We start from the raw sequence: 15,558 nt of genomic DNA on the forward strand, positions 1-15,558 counted from the left end.
CGTGGCAACTAGTAGTAACAAAAGAAGATAAGATTTCAGCAGGTGTTTTTTATTTTTTTTGCTTACCTGAGAGGCCCATCTCATTCCAGTCCATGGTCTCATTCAGGAAGCTCCGCAGGCGGGTCTGAGTGGCAGTACTACCTCTCGTCCTGTTGTCTGGGACATCCCCATCAGCCAGGTTATTAAAGTCATCCAAGAACTCCTCACTGGTGTCTCCTCGAGAGAGCGATGAGGCTGAGGAGAGAGACATGTCCTCTAGCCCCTCCCCTGTCCCCCTGAGCTGCCCCCCTGAGGTCCTGTCGCTGTCACTAAGGGGGTCTGGAGTGAGGGTGAGGGGGGGTGACTCTGCCCTATCCCCGTCCCCCACTCCTCCAGCCCTGACCTCCCCCTTCACCCTCCCTGTAAACAGGGGTTTCTGCTGCTTGACCTGGCCAGGCCGTGTCAGTCTATAGCCCAGAGCAGAAGGCTTGTTCAGAACACAGTTGGGGAGAAGAGGTTTTTTCAGGGCACTAGGGGTTGTGGAGGGGGAGCCGGCTGAAGAGAGGCTCCTAGGATACTGAAGCCCCCCCAGCCCTGTCCCCAGGCCGAGGCCCATCCCCAGGCCCTGCCTCCCATTCGACAGCTGGTGGGGTCTGATGTGGTTGGTCCTGGGTGGTTGTAGCTGGGTGTTGGCCAGAGGCTTGGCCAGCTCCACTGCCCGGTTAAAGGAGAATGAGCGTGCCATGGGCAAGTTGGTCGGGGACGGGATCTGCTTGAAGTGGGTGAAACTCTGCGAGCGCACCATGTTGTCCAGTGTGAGGGACTTGAGGCTGTCGCTGGACTGGGACAGGCTATCTCTAGAGCTGCTGCGCGGGGAGCTGGAGCTGGCCCGTGGCCTCACCAGCCCTGAACCTGACTGTCCTGAGCCATCAGTAGCTCCATTTTGGCCTAGTTTGGGGCCTCCACTGAAGGAGGCGCTTTGCCCCTGTCTGGGCCCTGCCTTGGGGCTGGTCTTTGCGACTTGGCGGGGGATGGCCCTGGGGCTTGAAGTAGATGACTCAGACGAACCAGAACTCCTGGCCCTCTTAGGGGTGGATGGGGACGGTTTCTTGATCTCCCTCCCCCATGTGGAGTGCTGAGTCTTGGGCTTGTCCCCTCCCTCCTTTGGGCATGCATCATCTTCAAGGCTAGTGGGGGTGGTTGGAGTACTGCCACCGTCTTTCCTCCATTTTAGAGAGAAGGAGGAGGCACGGACCACCCCATTGGGTCTTACTGGGGGGGTGGTCTTGCTGTCTTGGGGTGAAGGGGTGGTTCCATTGGGCAGGGGGCTGGTGACCCCCGTGGTGGGGCGGACACCGAACTTAGGCAGTCTGGACACCATGGCAAGCTTGATGGGTGTCTTCTCTTCCATCAGCTGCCAGCACAGTGTGAGAGAGAGAAAGAGAGAGAGAGAGAGAGAGGGAGAGAGAGAGAGAGATCAAAATTACATTTCTGTTGCAAATTCATACTTTCATGCATGCGTGGATGTGGCGGTCCTGGGCTGGTGTGGTTACACGTAGTCTGCAGTTGTGAGGATGGTCGTACTGACAAATTCTCTAAAACAACGTTGGAGGCAGATTATGTTGGAGAAATTAACATTCACTTCCCAGGCAACAGCTCTGGTGGCCATTCCTAAGGTCAGCATGCCAATTTCACTCTCCCTCAAAACTTGAGACATCTGTGGCATTGTGTTGTATGACAAAACTGCACATTTTAAAGTGGCCTTTTATTGTCCCTAGCACAAGGTGCACCTGTGTAATTATCATGTTATTTAATCAGCTAGTTGATATTCCACACCTGTCTAGTAGATTACATTGGTAAATGAGAAATGCTCACTAATAGGGATGTAAACACATTTGTGCACAACATTTTGGAGAAATAAGCTTTTTGTGCATGTGGAAAATGTAGGAGATTTTTTATTTCAGCTCATGAAACATGGGACCAACACTTTACATGTTGCGTTTATATTTTTGTTCAGTATATATACAGTATGTTGTAGCAGTGAGACAGACAATGACATGATGCCATGATTCCTAGATTAGTAATAATTTATTTGGGTCAATGACTAGACTGGATACCGGCATTGACACAAGGATTCCGGCCCTACGCCGTTCTGTGTCGAGCGTGGCAGTCTGGCACAAGATCAAAGCTAATGTAACAGTATAACTTTAGACCGTCCTCTCGCCCATACCCGGGCACGAACCAGGGACCCTCTGCACACATCAACAACAGTCACCCTCGAAGCATCGTTACCCATCACTCCACAAAAGCTACGACCCTTGCAGAGCAAGGGGAACCACTACTTCAAGGGCTCAGAGCAAGTGATGTCACCGACTGAAACGCTATTTAGCGCGCACCACCGCTAACTAGCTAGCCGTTACACTAACTCATTGTTATTTTTGTATATGCAAGTTGAAAAGAGTAAACATTCTGGAGTCAATCCCTGATAGACAGAATCCTTTGTTGGACTGTACAGTACCAGAAACAACAGTCTGTTATTTCACTATTTCAGTATCAGCCTTTTCCTCTAAATCTACAGAGTTAGATTTTTAAACCACAGACAATGAAGAATGAACTTTGAAAGATATTTGGCGGACTTTCCCCATTGTCTTCTCTATTCATTACCACTTTAGATATGCTTCAATGGGACCTCTGGGTTCCCCCCCCCCTCCACACTTAACAAAGCTGATGAGTCACAGCTACCTTATCATAAAAACACCAGAGCGCCATAGGCTTTATGATATCACAGAAACATAGGGCATAATAGTGAATCATATTTGGTTCAAAGGGAAGGGGAAGTTTTAGGTTCTGCATGTAGTATAGCTTCCTTTTCTTGCAGCATCTGGTAAAGAACCTTCATCTTCCTTATCCAACGGTTCCCCATTCCCAGACCCATTACTACTCATCTGGATCAGCTCCAGAACAGAGGCTGCATTAAGGCAGCACACACACACACACACACACACAGAGGCACACAGCAGGTCACTTCATATTGACAATAACAAGGGCTTTTGTAAAGACCTTGCTGATGCTGATATACGTGCCGGACCCCTTAACCAGGTCAGAAGGTTGTGGAGGAGGGGAATTTGCATGTCTGGCTTATCTGACACAGGAACAGTGGGACAAGTATAGTCCATTTAATTCATGAGCATGGATAAACTGCTACACGGTGTCGCTCATCCAAGGGCCATGCTGACTGGCATCATTGTTTTTGTTTTTTTAATTGTCCATCATCAGATAAATCCCTTCAAAGGGGAAATTCCAGATAGTTATGGGAACTGTAGCGGCTTAAGAGGAAACTCCAGGTTAGTTTTAGTTGGTCAACTTAAGACTATCAGAACATAATGGGGTAAAGAAGAAATGTGTTAATAGAAGGAAATAGAATTTAAAGGGATGTGTTGGCCTGAGTCCCAACCCCACAGTGCAGCCATGTGAGATGTGGACATCAGAACCTGGGGGTAAGATGCCAAAAGGGCTTGGCCAAGTACAGGACTGGACCCCAAGTAGGACACTGAGGCTGGGACTCAGGCCAGCTCAGTCAATACTGAATGGAGGATGGACGTAAGCCGTTGGTGAGTTTAGGCCTAACTCCATTATCCTTCAGTTATAACCATTCAACTCAAATAATGAATGCAGCCTGGGTGGTCTGGGCAGTGTTTTGTCAGACTCCAGTCCGAAGCCTGTCAAAAAGACACCATTGCCTGTAATAACTAGTAGTCAACTTCAAAAATAAATAATTCTAGAGGACTAATATGTGTTTCCATAGTATTCATACACAACCACAGAATACGGGGTGCTAGTTAACCTAATACATAACGGATATTTACTGCTCTATTGGTAAAGGGAAATTCCACAGTAACAGGGACACTGAGACTCTCAGGGACACTGAGACTTTCACATAAAAACTTATGTCAAACAAAAAACAATAATTGCAAAGTTAAACAAACCATGCAACTCTATGCACAATCATTTATTTTAACAATTTCCAAAGACATTTTTACAAAAACACATTTACTTTAATTAAGAACAGTGCAGATGCAAAGTCTGGTAACAAACCGGATGACAGTAACAGCACAAACTGTCATTCTGTTAACAAACTTTTCAACTGTTACCCAGAAAGGATTTAATCAAATAACATTTTATTTGTTACATGCGCAGAATACAATAGGTTACTTACAAGCCCTTAACCCACAATGCAGTTTTAAGAAAATACCTAAAGAAAGTAAGAAATAAAAGTAAGAAATAATTCAAGAGCAGCAGTAAAAGAACAATAGTGAAGCTATATCCAAGGGGGTACCGGTACAGAGTCAATCAATGTGCGAGGGCACCAGTTAGTCGAGGTAATTGAGGTAATATGTACAGGTAGGTAGAGTTATTAAAGTGACTATGCATAGATAATAACAGAGAGTATCAGCAATGTAGAAGGGAGGGGGGGTTGCAAATAGTCTGGGTAGCCATTTGATTAGATGTTCAGGAGTCTTATGGCTTGGGGGTAGAAGACTCATGGACCTAGACTTGGCGTTACGGTACCACTTGATATTGAGAACAAAATGGATGCATTGGACCTTTTGTTACACCCGTCGTTAGATGAATTAGACCAAGGTGCAGCGTGGTAGGCGAACATCTTACTTTTATTTCAAATGAACACCAAAAAAAATACAAAACGAACGTAAAGTTCTGCAGGCTATACAGCAACTAACAAAAATCAAGATCCCACAAACTAAGGTGGAAAACAGGCTGCCTAAGTATGATCCCCAATCAGAGACAACGATAGACAGCTGCCTCTGATTGGGAACCATACCCGGCCAACAAAGAAATATAACACATAGATTGCCCACCCGAGTCACACCCTGACCTAACTAAAATAGAGAATAAAAAGGATCTCTAAGGTCAGGGCGTGACACCTTTAACTTTGCAATAATTGGTTTTTGTTTGACATACATTTAGAAAACTCAGAGTCTCAGTGTCACGCTGTTCCCGTGGAATCGCCCTAAACCGGTTATGGGCAACTGGCGGCCCCGCTTTTGGCAAGTTAGTGTAGCGGCTAGCTATCTACACTTGTATTAATTATGGTCAAATCACTGACCGAGGGGCCCTCATTGATTTTGTTAGTTACTCTCACTCAGAAATCTAATTGTTCTCTCTACCCCATGGCAAAATGTATACGATTGCAGGAAGTTAGCTGCACATTTTTCTCTCCACCCCATGACAAAATGAGTAGAATTGCATGAAATGTGTTATAAAATTCCAAAATCTGCTCTCCGCCCCATGGCAAAAGATTTAGAATTGCAACAAACTTGCTTTAAAACTGCAACATTTTCTCTGCCCCATGGTAACATTTATACAATTGCAGGAAATTAACATACATTTTTTCCTCTCTGCTGTCAAGAAGAGGTCCGCTAAAATTGTTGGTCGCAAGGTGGGGGGCCAACCCTATCAAAATTGCCCATCCCTGCCCTTTTACATTGATGTGCCACTTCCTATTCTTGCTGAGTAAATCATTGAGTTTTGGACCAAAAACCTACAGAAGTGTACGTAAAACTAAAGGATGATATTGGGCCATTAATCCACAAAGCTGGTTTTTGTGTGTGTGTCTGGGAACACTGACCTCACACTACACATTGACCCACATTCCCACACGCACACACTGTGCCATCACCAGCCCAAACTGACACTGCAATGTAATAGAGAATAGAGTTGCTGCCAGCCTCACTAATCTGCCTTGCACGCGCACACACTCTTAGAAATCAGGTCAGTCACTGGAGACAACGTAGCCAAAGCCTCTTTGCCCAGGGAGGGGGTAGGGCAGGGTTGTGGGGGAGGACGGGCATATACGGAGTTTCTCACTGACCCACTGCTGTCATAGTTCAATAACCTCACCCAGGTTCCATTCATATCCAGAGTGACACACGACTACACCCTGACGCAGCTTCGGCAACCATCTTCAGCTAGCCAGCAAGGCTGCCTGATATGTGCGTACTTATCCTATATCCTATAACCCCCCCCCCCACACACACACACACGCACACACACACACACACACACAGAACATACTGTATCTTAAATATATTTATTTCAAGAATATTCACACCAATAATTGAATTACCAAAACAGAATCACTAGACCAGTAAATGTAAAATACACATTTTCTCTGCTCTGTAATGTACGATATACACCCATTCACCTGAACAAAATTGCTAACAACTGCTGCTGTACTGAAGGCATTAACTCATTGTCCTCACAGCTTAATTTGTGGCCTGCACTAAGACCAGTACAAACATGTTAGCACAGCCTCATTAAACAGAAACAAATCGCAACTGTAAGCAAACAGGGCAACTGACACACATCCAGTATATGAAGTTCATAGAGTCAGGGTTACCAACACACCATCTGTCACTCACTCAAAGCTCCTACATTACCCCCTCCCCCAAAGCATTGTGGTAAATAAACATCCCTGAACTAACACACTATACCACCTGCCCTTCTATCCACACTCATCAAGTCTGATGAAACCTCGCAGAGATCCAGTAATCCAGGGATGTATATACAGTTGAAGTCGGAAGTTTACATACACTTAGGTTGGAGTCATTAAAACTAGTTTTTCAACCATTCCACAAATGTCTTGTTAACTTCTTTGGGGTAGGGGGCAGTATTTTCACGTCCGGATAAAAAGCGTGCCCAGAGTAAACTACCTGCTACTCAGACCCAGATGCTAGGAAATGCATATTAGTAGATTTGGATAGAAAAACCTCTGAAGTTTCTAAAACTGTTTGAATGATGTCTGTGAGTATAACAGAACTCATATGGCAGGCAAAAACCTGAGAAAAATCCAACCAGGAAGTGGGAAATCTGAGGTTTGTAGGTTTTCAAGTCTTAGCCTATCCAATATACAGTGTCTGTGGGGTCATATTGCACTTCCTAAGGCTTTCAACAGTCTTTAGAACCTTGTTTGAGGCTTCTACTGTGAAGTGAGAGAGAATGAGAGCTGATTGAGTCATGGGTCTGCCAGAAGGCCATGTGCTCAGTCAGGCGCGCGCCAGAGTTAGCTCCGTTCCCTTTCATTTCTAAAGACAAAGGAATTCTCCGGTTGAAACATTATTGAAGATTTAGGATAAAAACATCCTAAAGATTGATTATATACATCGTTTGACATGTTTCTACGAACTGTAATATAACTTTTTTGACTTTGTCTGGACCTAGTGACTGCGCATTTGGATTACTGTACTAAATGCGCGAACAAAAAGGAGGTATTTGGACATAAATGATGGACTTTATCAAACAAAACTAACATTTATTGTAGAACTGGGATTCCTGGGAGCGCATTCTGATGAAGATCATCAAAGGTAAGTGACTATTTATAATGTTATTTCTGACTTTTGTTGACTCCATTACATGGCGGGTATCTGTATTGCTTGTTTTGGTCTCTGAGCGATGTACTCAGATTATTCAATGGTGTGCTTTTTCCGTAAAGCTTTTTTGAAATCTGACACAGCGGGTACATTAAGGAGAAGTATATCTTTAATTCCATGCATAGCAGTTGTATTTTCATCAACATTTATGTATTTCTGTAAATTGACGTGGCTCTCTGCACTTTCAAAACATAACAACGCGCCAATGTAAACAGAGATTTTTGGATATAAATATTAACTTTATCGAACAAAACATACATGTATTGTGTAACATTAAGTTCTATGAGTGCCATCTGATGAAGATCATCAACGGTTAGTGATTCATTTTATCTCTATTTCTGCTTTTTGTGACTCCTCTCTTTGGCTGGAAAAATGGCTGTGATTTTTGTGACAAGGTGCCTACGCACCTAACATAATCGAATGGTATGCTTTTGTCGTAGCCTTTTTGAAATCGGACACTGTGGTGCGATTAACAACAAGTTTTACTTTAAAATGGTGTATAATACATGTATGTTTGAGGAATTTTAATTATGAGATTTCTGTTGTTTGAATTTGGCGCCCTGCACTTTCACTGGATGTTGGTCAGGTGGGACATTAGCGTCCCACGTACCCTAGAGAGGTTAACAAACTATAGTTTTGGCAAGTCGGTTAGGACATCTACTTTGTGCATGACACAAGTAATTTTTCCAACAACTGTTTACAGACAGATTATTTCACTTATAATTCACTGTATCACAATTCCAGTCGGTCAGAAGTGTACCTACACTAAGTTGACTGTGCCTTTCAACAGCTTGGGAAATTCCAGAAAATTATGTCATGGCTTTAGAAGCTTCTGATAGGCTAATTGACATCATTTGAGTCAATTGGAGGTGTTCCTGTGGCTGTATTTCAATGCCAACCTTCAAACTCACGGCCTCTTTGATTGACATCATGGGAAAATCAAAAGAAATCAGCCAAGACCTCAGAAAAAATATTGTAGACCTCCACAAGTCTGGTTCATCCTTGGGAGCAATTTCAAAATGCCTGAATGTACCACGTTCATCTGTACAAACAATAGTACGCAAGTATAAACACTATGGGACCACACAGCCGTCATACCACTCAAGAAGGAGACGCGTTCTGCCTCCTAGAGATGAACGTACTTTGCTACAAAAAGTGCAAATCAATCCCAGAACAGCAAAGGACCTTGTGAAGATGCTGGAGGAAACAGGTACAAAAGTATCTATATCCACAGTAAATCGAGTCCTATATCGACAGAACCTGAAAGGCCGCTCAGCAAGGAAGAAGCCACTGCTCCAAAACCTCCATAAAAAAGCCAGACGATGGTTTGCAACTGCACATGGGGGACAAAGATCGTACTTTTTGGAGAAATGTCCTCTGGTCTGACGAAACAAAAATTGAACTGTTTGCCATAATGACCATAATTATGTTTGGAGGAAAAGGGGGATGCTTGCAAGCCGAAGAACACCATCCCAACCGTGAAGCACGGGGGTGGCAGCATCATGTTGTGGGGGTGCTTTGCTGCAGGAGGGGCTGGTGCACTTCACAAAATAGATGACATCATGAGGAAAGACAATTATGTGGTTATATTGAAGCAACATCTCAAGACATCAGTCAGGAAGTTAAAGCTTGGTCGCAAATGGCTCTTCCAAATAGACAATGACCCCAAGCATACTTCCAAAGTTGTGGCAAAATGCCTTAAGGACAAAGTCAAGGTATTGGAGTGACCATCACAAAGCCCTGATCCTATAGTTGTGGGCAGAACTGAAAAAGTGTGTGCGAGCAAGGAGGCCTACAAACCTGACTCAGCTATACCAGCTCTGTCAGGAGGAATGAGCCAAAATTCACCCAACTTATTGTGGGAAGCTTGTGGAAGGGAATGCTGAAATAAATAATTATCTCTACTGTTATTCTGACATTTCACATTCTTAAAATAAAGTGGTGATCCTAACGGACCTAAGACAGGGACTTTTTACTTGGATTAAATGTCAGGAATTGTGAAAAACTGAGTTTAAATGTACTTGGCTAAGGTGTATGTAAACTTCCGACTTCAACTGTGTGTACACACACACACACACACACACACACACACACACACACACACACACACACACACACACACACACACACACACACACACACACACACAGTACCAGTCAAAAGTTTGGACACACCTACTCATTCCAGGGTTTTTCTTTATTTTTTACTATTTTCTACATTGTATGATATATATATTCTCTATAAAATGTGTATGATTTAATTGCCAAAGTAATACTATGTGGTGGGTGTACCTGTAAGTGAAATCTCTAATGTAGTGTCTAATGTAACCTACATAATCCATATCAAACAGATTAGACACAAAGCTCAGACATGGCCATGTCTTAATGTGTCCTCCATTAAATCAGAGTGCACTGCAGCTGCAACATCATCTGTTTAGAGAGTGGATCTTTCCTTACTCCCTTATGCATTTGGAGAGCTTTTGATTTGTCAGTGCAGCTTTCCGGAACGCATTTCCGACCCAGAGGCTACAGGTAGCACTTGGCAAAGATACAGCAAGCCTAGAAAATGGTTTGAATTGTGCAGGACAAAATACAGACAGTATAGACGTTGAGTTAGATAATTGAGTTTTCTTGTTTGGCATTTCTGTAATGTTTAGAGTTTAAATTATTGGGTGATATGATGGCCCGACAAGCAGTGGGAGAGGGTCAAGGAATGGAGATTGCATTAAGCAAATAATTATTACTTACTCCTCTAGCAAATCTCTCACTCACACACACACACACACACACACACACACACACACACACACACACACACACACACACACACACACACACACACACACACACAGCCTCGAATCAGTCCACGCCCCCTTGAAATACAGACTAGCATTCTTCAAGAGCAACAGGATGGACACAGATAGCACATGACAGCTCCTGGGCTGTGATCAATTGGGAAGTGGGGTTACGCATGAGTGCATCATACAGCAGCCGTCCCGGCCCCCATCTCCAAAACCCCATGCTGCCCTGCTATAACCCTCCCCACGCCCTTCAGTCTCCACTATCTGCCGATAGGTCTGAGTACAGGAGCGACCAATAACTACTAGGCCTTCCTCTCCATAGAAGTATCTCTCTTCTATCTTCATCTCAAACACAAACACAACCAACCAACCAAGGGAGCCTCTGTCTAGATACTAAGAGCTAGGTCATAAGGGCGGTAAGCAATGAAGGAGGGAAGAGATAGGAAAAGCGAGGGGGAAACTGGGTTATCATGCTGTATCTTCTTTCCATTAATGGGCCTTGGCACTGGTTTCCAGTAGGGCCGGGATGATACCAGTATGACGAAACAAAGCGCAAAGCAGAAATAACGTCTTTAGGAAAACAGCCCTAATGTTGGAAACATACATCATTATGTTGTCATCCAGAGTCACGTGCTTATTTTCCAAGCTCTAGCAGACAATATTTTATGTATAAAAGGTTTTTAAATTACCAAAGTTTGGTCTGCTTCTTGTTATCAGTTTTGTCATGGAAAATAATACCGGTATCTACTGTAACCTCCTAGTTTCCAGGAGGTTACAGTAGACCATGGCCTCTCCCAAGTCCTCTCTCTTCATCCTCTTACTGAGCAGAGCTGTGCCAGGCTCCACAGTTTGCTCTCTGCACTGCAGCCTCAGTAAATCTAACTGTCATCGGACTCTTAGAGTGAATCAATTTGTCCGATCATTTACTCTACACCATCAGTTTGATGGGCAACTGGTCCCATTCTCAGACATACGCCTAGAAATAGAGAACTAGAGCTTTCCCAGTGGAGGTAAACTCACAGCCCCCAATGCAACACAACCCTGTCAGTCTAACCCAGATGCAGTAGTTCATCCATATCTGGACATGGACTCCTTCCACTGGCTCTGCAAACAGAAGGCTGTGTGAAAGAGAGACATCCATTAGTGTTTCTCAAACCCCGATACATGAAGCAGATGGTTCGCTGAAACTAATTTAAACTGTTCTCAAATGCAAGTTGTACAATCGGAGGGCCTTAGAGAACAATTGCGTGCCAGTCCTTGGAAAAGGGTTGAGAAACACTGCCTCAGTGTAGTGTAACCTCCCTCCACCATTCCCAAAGGGATCCCAAACTAGCCATTAGCCGATGCTAATTGAATAAGACAGCGAGAAAAGCTACACTGAGGCTATGCTAACTAATGAAAATTGAATGCGTTAGCAAAGCTATACTGATGCTACGCCATGTGATGCTAAATGATTGAGAGAGCATGGAAAGCTATGCTAGTGCTATATTCTAACAAGCAAATCAAATGGACAAGGAAGAGTGATGCAGGATAGGCTTCCATTACCGTGCTGCTCTATCAGAGCAACGCATTAGACCACACTATGCCACCACCCATCTCTCACAGTGACTCAATGACAGCAGGGGACACCCCTGTAGACATTACAAGCAGCACTTCGCTTTCCGCGGGAATAATACATTATCTTTGCAGTCCACCTGCCTTGACATCACAAAGTCTTCTAGTTACTCAAGTTCCCAGACATCAATGTTGAAACCACAGTTAGATACTGTTTAGACATTCAGTACAGCTCATGCATTTTCTCCCGTGTCTTACTGTCACCCAGCTGCGATATTGCTACGCAAGGACACAGAAATAACCTTTTCAGTTACAGTTGGCTATGTATTCAGTCTGACTGTATACAGCATGTGTGTGAGATTGGGTGGGGAGCTAAGGGGGAACTGAAAAGGGCCTTCAAGGGTCCTTTAGTATTTGATGGGGCGTCTTTTAGGGGCCAGGTTAGAGATGTGTAGCATACTTCACACAAGTCTCTCACACAAGGCAGTGTTCGGAGCAATGAAAGTGACAGGGGCAAAGTTAGAGTACTGTAAATGAAAGAAAGGGTACATGCCACCAAGAGATCATTCACACACACTTTACTCAGAAAAGGCTGATGTGGCATTTCTCAGTGTGAAACTAGTCACAAGCACACAACTGTGACTACTAAAAGAAATATCAACTTGGCAATAGCTATGAGAACCCATTTTAGAGGGCTCAACAGACACATTTCAGAGGGATATCTGCCAGTAAACAGGATCTGTTATCGTTCTATTAAAGACACAGTGTCAATCAGTGAAGGCTGCCGAGGGGAGGACGGCTCATAATACTGCTGTAATTGAGTAAATGGAATTCCATTCACTCCTTTCCAGACATTATTATGAGCAGTCTTCCCCTCAGCAGCTTCCACTGGTTTCAAGTTGTTCCCCAGTCAGCCAGACATGCCCAGTAAAAAAGAAGAACTATTGAGAATGTTCCTCAATAGCCACTCTTTACAAGCGTCTGTTGATGTCATACACCATTTTGATTCGCATTCAACCTTGGCTTGTTTTCACATCACATTTATTCTAGCTGCAGAATGGTTCTCGACTATTGATGGCCTGATAAACCCTACCCCTGCAAAACCTATGTGAACTTTCCTCCACATCTAAATGTGATGAGTTTGCGGCATATTTCAGAGATGACACCCATTATTAGGCTGGGTATCAGTCAAGCAAGACCTGAAGTTTGATGACATGTGCCCTAGCATATCACGCAAAGGCACTATGGATTACATTTCAGTGGTTGACACAGACCTGCTCAGGAAAGTGATTTCTCAATTTAAGCCGTTTACCTGCCTTCTCGATCCTATCCCCACCACCTTCTTCAAAACAGTTTTTAACTGCATATCTGAAGAAGTGCAAACTATTGTTAATCCCTCCCTGTTAACAGGCGCTTTCAAACCCACTGCACTAAAAACCTGCTATGATGGATTCTTCAGGTTTTAGCAATTTTCTGCCTATCTCCATCCTTAAATTCTTAAGCAAAATTCTGGAGCAATTGGTTTTCAAACGGCTAAATGATAACTTTATTTTTGAAAATCCCCATCTGGTTTCCGGGCCCTCCACAGCATAGAGAACCCCTTAGTTAAAGTGGTAAATGAACTTAGAGCCAATACAGATGCCAAACAGCTCTCTGTCTTTGTATTCTTGGATTTAAGTGCTGCATTTGACACTGTTGACCATGATGTCCTTCTGGACAGAATGTAGAGATGGGTTGTCCTCTCTGGTCCAGTTCTAAATTGGTTTAGGACGTATTTAACCAGTCAAGAGTTTTTTGTCACCCTTGGCGTTCCACAAGGTTTAATTTTGGGTCTGGTACTGTTCAGTTATGTTACCCCTTGGCAGCGTTATCAGAAATCACAGCATTGATTTTCACTGCTACGCAGACGATACACAACTTTACATTTCTGTGTCACCAGAGGATTTTAGCTCCAAAGATAAATGATTAGAATGTATTAGTGATTTAAATACTTGGATGGCTCACAACTTCCTCCAGCTAAATCAAGACAAGACCAGGGTACTTATTGTTGGAGCCAAAGTACAGAGAGAGAATCTGGCCACACATTTTATTTCACGGCAATAAAGATAGAACCTCAGTTAAAAAGCCTAGGTGTTATTTTATATTCCTGAACTCAATTTAAAATCACACATTAGTAATGTGACCAAAATAGCTTTTCACCAACTGAGGAACATTGACAAGGTGCGTCCGTTTCTCTCTCAGGTTGCTACAGAGAGACTCATCCATTCTTTTTTTTACTAGAAGGCTTGACTCCTGTAATGCTCTCCTGTCTGGTCTACCAAAAAAATCCTGCAAAAAATATAGAATGTTGCAGCATGGGTACTGACCAAGACCAGACGGAGAGCACACAATACAGCGGTTTCAAGGTCTGCACTGGCAGCCTGTGAGTTTTAGAAAGAATTTAAAGATTCATTTATTGTTTTTTAAATCAATCCACAATTGTGCACGCCAATACATGTCAAATCAAATCATATTAGTCACATGCGCCGAATACAACAGGTATTCAGGTACCTTACAGTGGAATGAATGCTTACTTACGAATAGGCGCCCTGTGTGAACATTTTATGAAACAGTGACATATACTCTGAATGACCTAAAATCATAAATCCCATATTGTTCTTTCAGTCAGGCCAACCCAAGCTTCACTCTGCAAGTAGGCTAATCGTAGGCCTACTATTGAAATGAAGCTGTCACCTGAGGTCATCTATTTTGGATTCAAAACGGCAAACTTCGTAGAAAGGTGACTAGTTTGCATCCTTGATTACAGAACAACTTTATTGACCTGAAATTAGTGCTGATTGCAGGTTAAAAAAAATAAGTATATGTTGTTCTCTAGAGTGCATACAAATAACACTAATGATTTAAGCACATGTACTTTGGTTGATGTCCATATTGATCGTGTCCCTGCTTACAAATATCTGGGCATATGGATAGATGAAAACCTGTCTTTTAAAAAGCATATTGATGAGTTAGTTAAGGGCCATAAAAATGGGCTTCTTCTATAGAAATCTCGCTAAATAGTAGAAAGGAGATCATTCAGTCGACGTTCCTATCAGTCCTAGACTATGGTGACATCATCTATATGAACGCAGCTGCCACTTCATTAAAGCAGTTAGATGCAGTTTATCATAGCCCACTGTGCTTTATTAAGGGCGACAGTTTTAGCAGAAAGTTGGTTGGCCCTCTTTGATGTCACGTAGGTTGATACATTGCTATGTTTTTATTGATAAAGCCTTTCTACAAGAAGACCCACTGTACCTAACATCATTACTAAACTTACACCACCCGGTCTCAGGGACAGCTAACTCTGGACATTCCTTTGGTCTTTACCTAGTTATGTGAATTAGCGTTTTATTTTCTTGCACCTCATTTTGCGTAACAATCTTCAAAATGTTCTTAAATTTGATGTTCTGGTGCCTCTAGGGCAATTCAGAAGGTTGATTGAGGACCTTATTACGGATGAGATGAATGTGTTAGGTTTTTATGACAGTGTTTTCTTCTTTCTGATGGCATTTTGATGTGTGTATTTTCTGTAATGTACAGTATGTAATTCAGAGCTCATCTGTAAAAGAGAGCTTGGTCTCAGTATGACTCCCCGATCAAATAAAGGTTAAATACAAATGTCAAAGTGGAATTCTGTTTTTACACATTTTTACAAATGAAAAGCTAAAATGTCTTGAGTCCATAAGTATTCAACCTCTTTATGGGGAGCCTAAATAAGTTCAGGAGTATAAATGT

General features: G+C 43.1%; 1 protein-coding gene across 1 annotated transcript in view; it reads right to left on the minus strand.

The window, feature by feature from the left end:
* LOC139412082 (coiled-coil serine-rich protein 2a) overlaps window positions 1-15,558 on the minus strand; it is a 61,905-nt gene that overhangs the window by 32,968 nt on the left and 13,379 nt on the right. The window contains exon 3 of the mRNA XM_071158879.1: window positions 67-1,393. Within this exon, the coding sequence (XP_071014980.1) occupies window positions 67-1,390 (1,324 nt within the window). The 5' untranslated portion in view covers window positions 1,391-1,393. The remainder of the gene's footprint in view (window positions 1-66; window positions 1,394-15,558) is intronic.

Source organism: Oncorhynchus clarkii, chromosome 1, assembly GCF_045791955.1.
Source record: "Oncorhynchus clarkii lewisi isolate Uvic-CL-2024 chromosome 1, UVic_Ocla_1.0, whole genome shotgun sequence".
Classification (NCBI taxonomy): domain Eukaryota; kingdom Metazoa; phylum Chordata; class Actinopteri; order Salmoniformes; family Salmonidae; genus Oncorhynchus; species Oncorhynchus clarkii.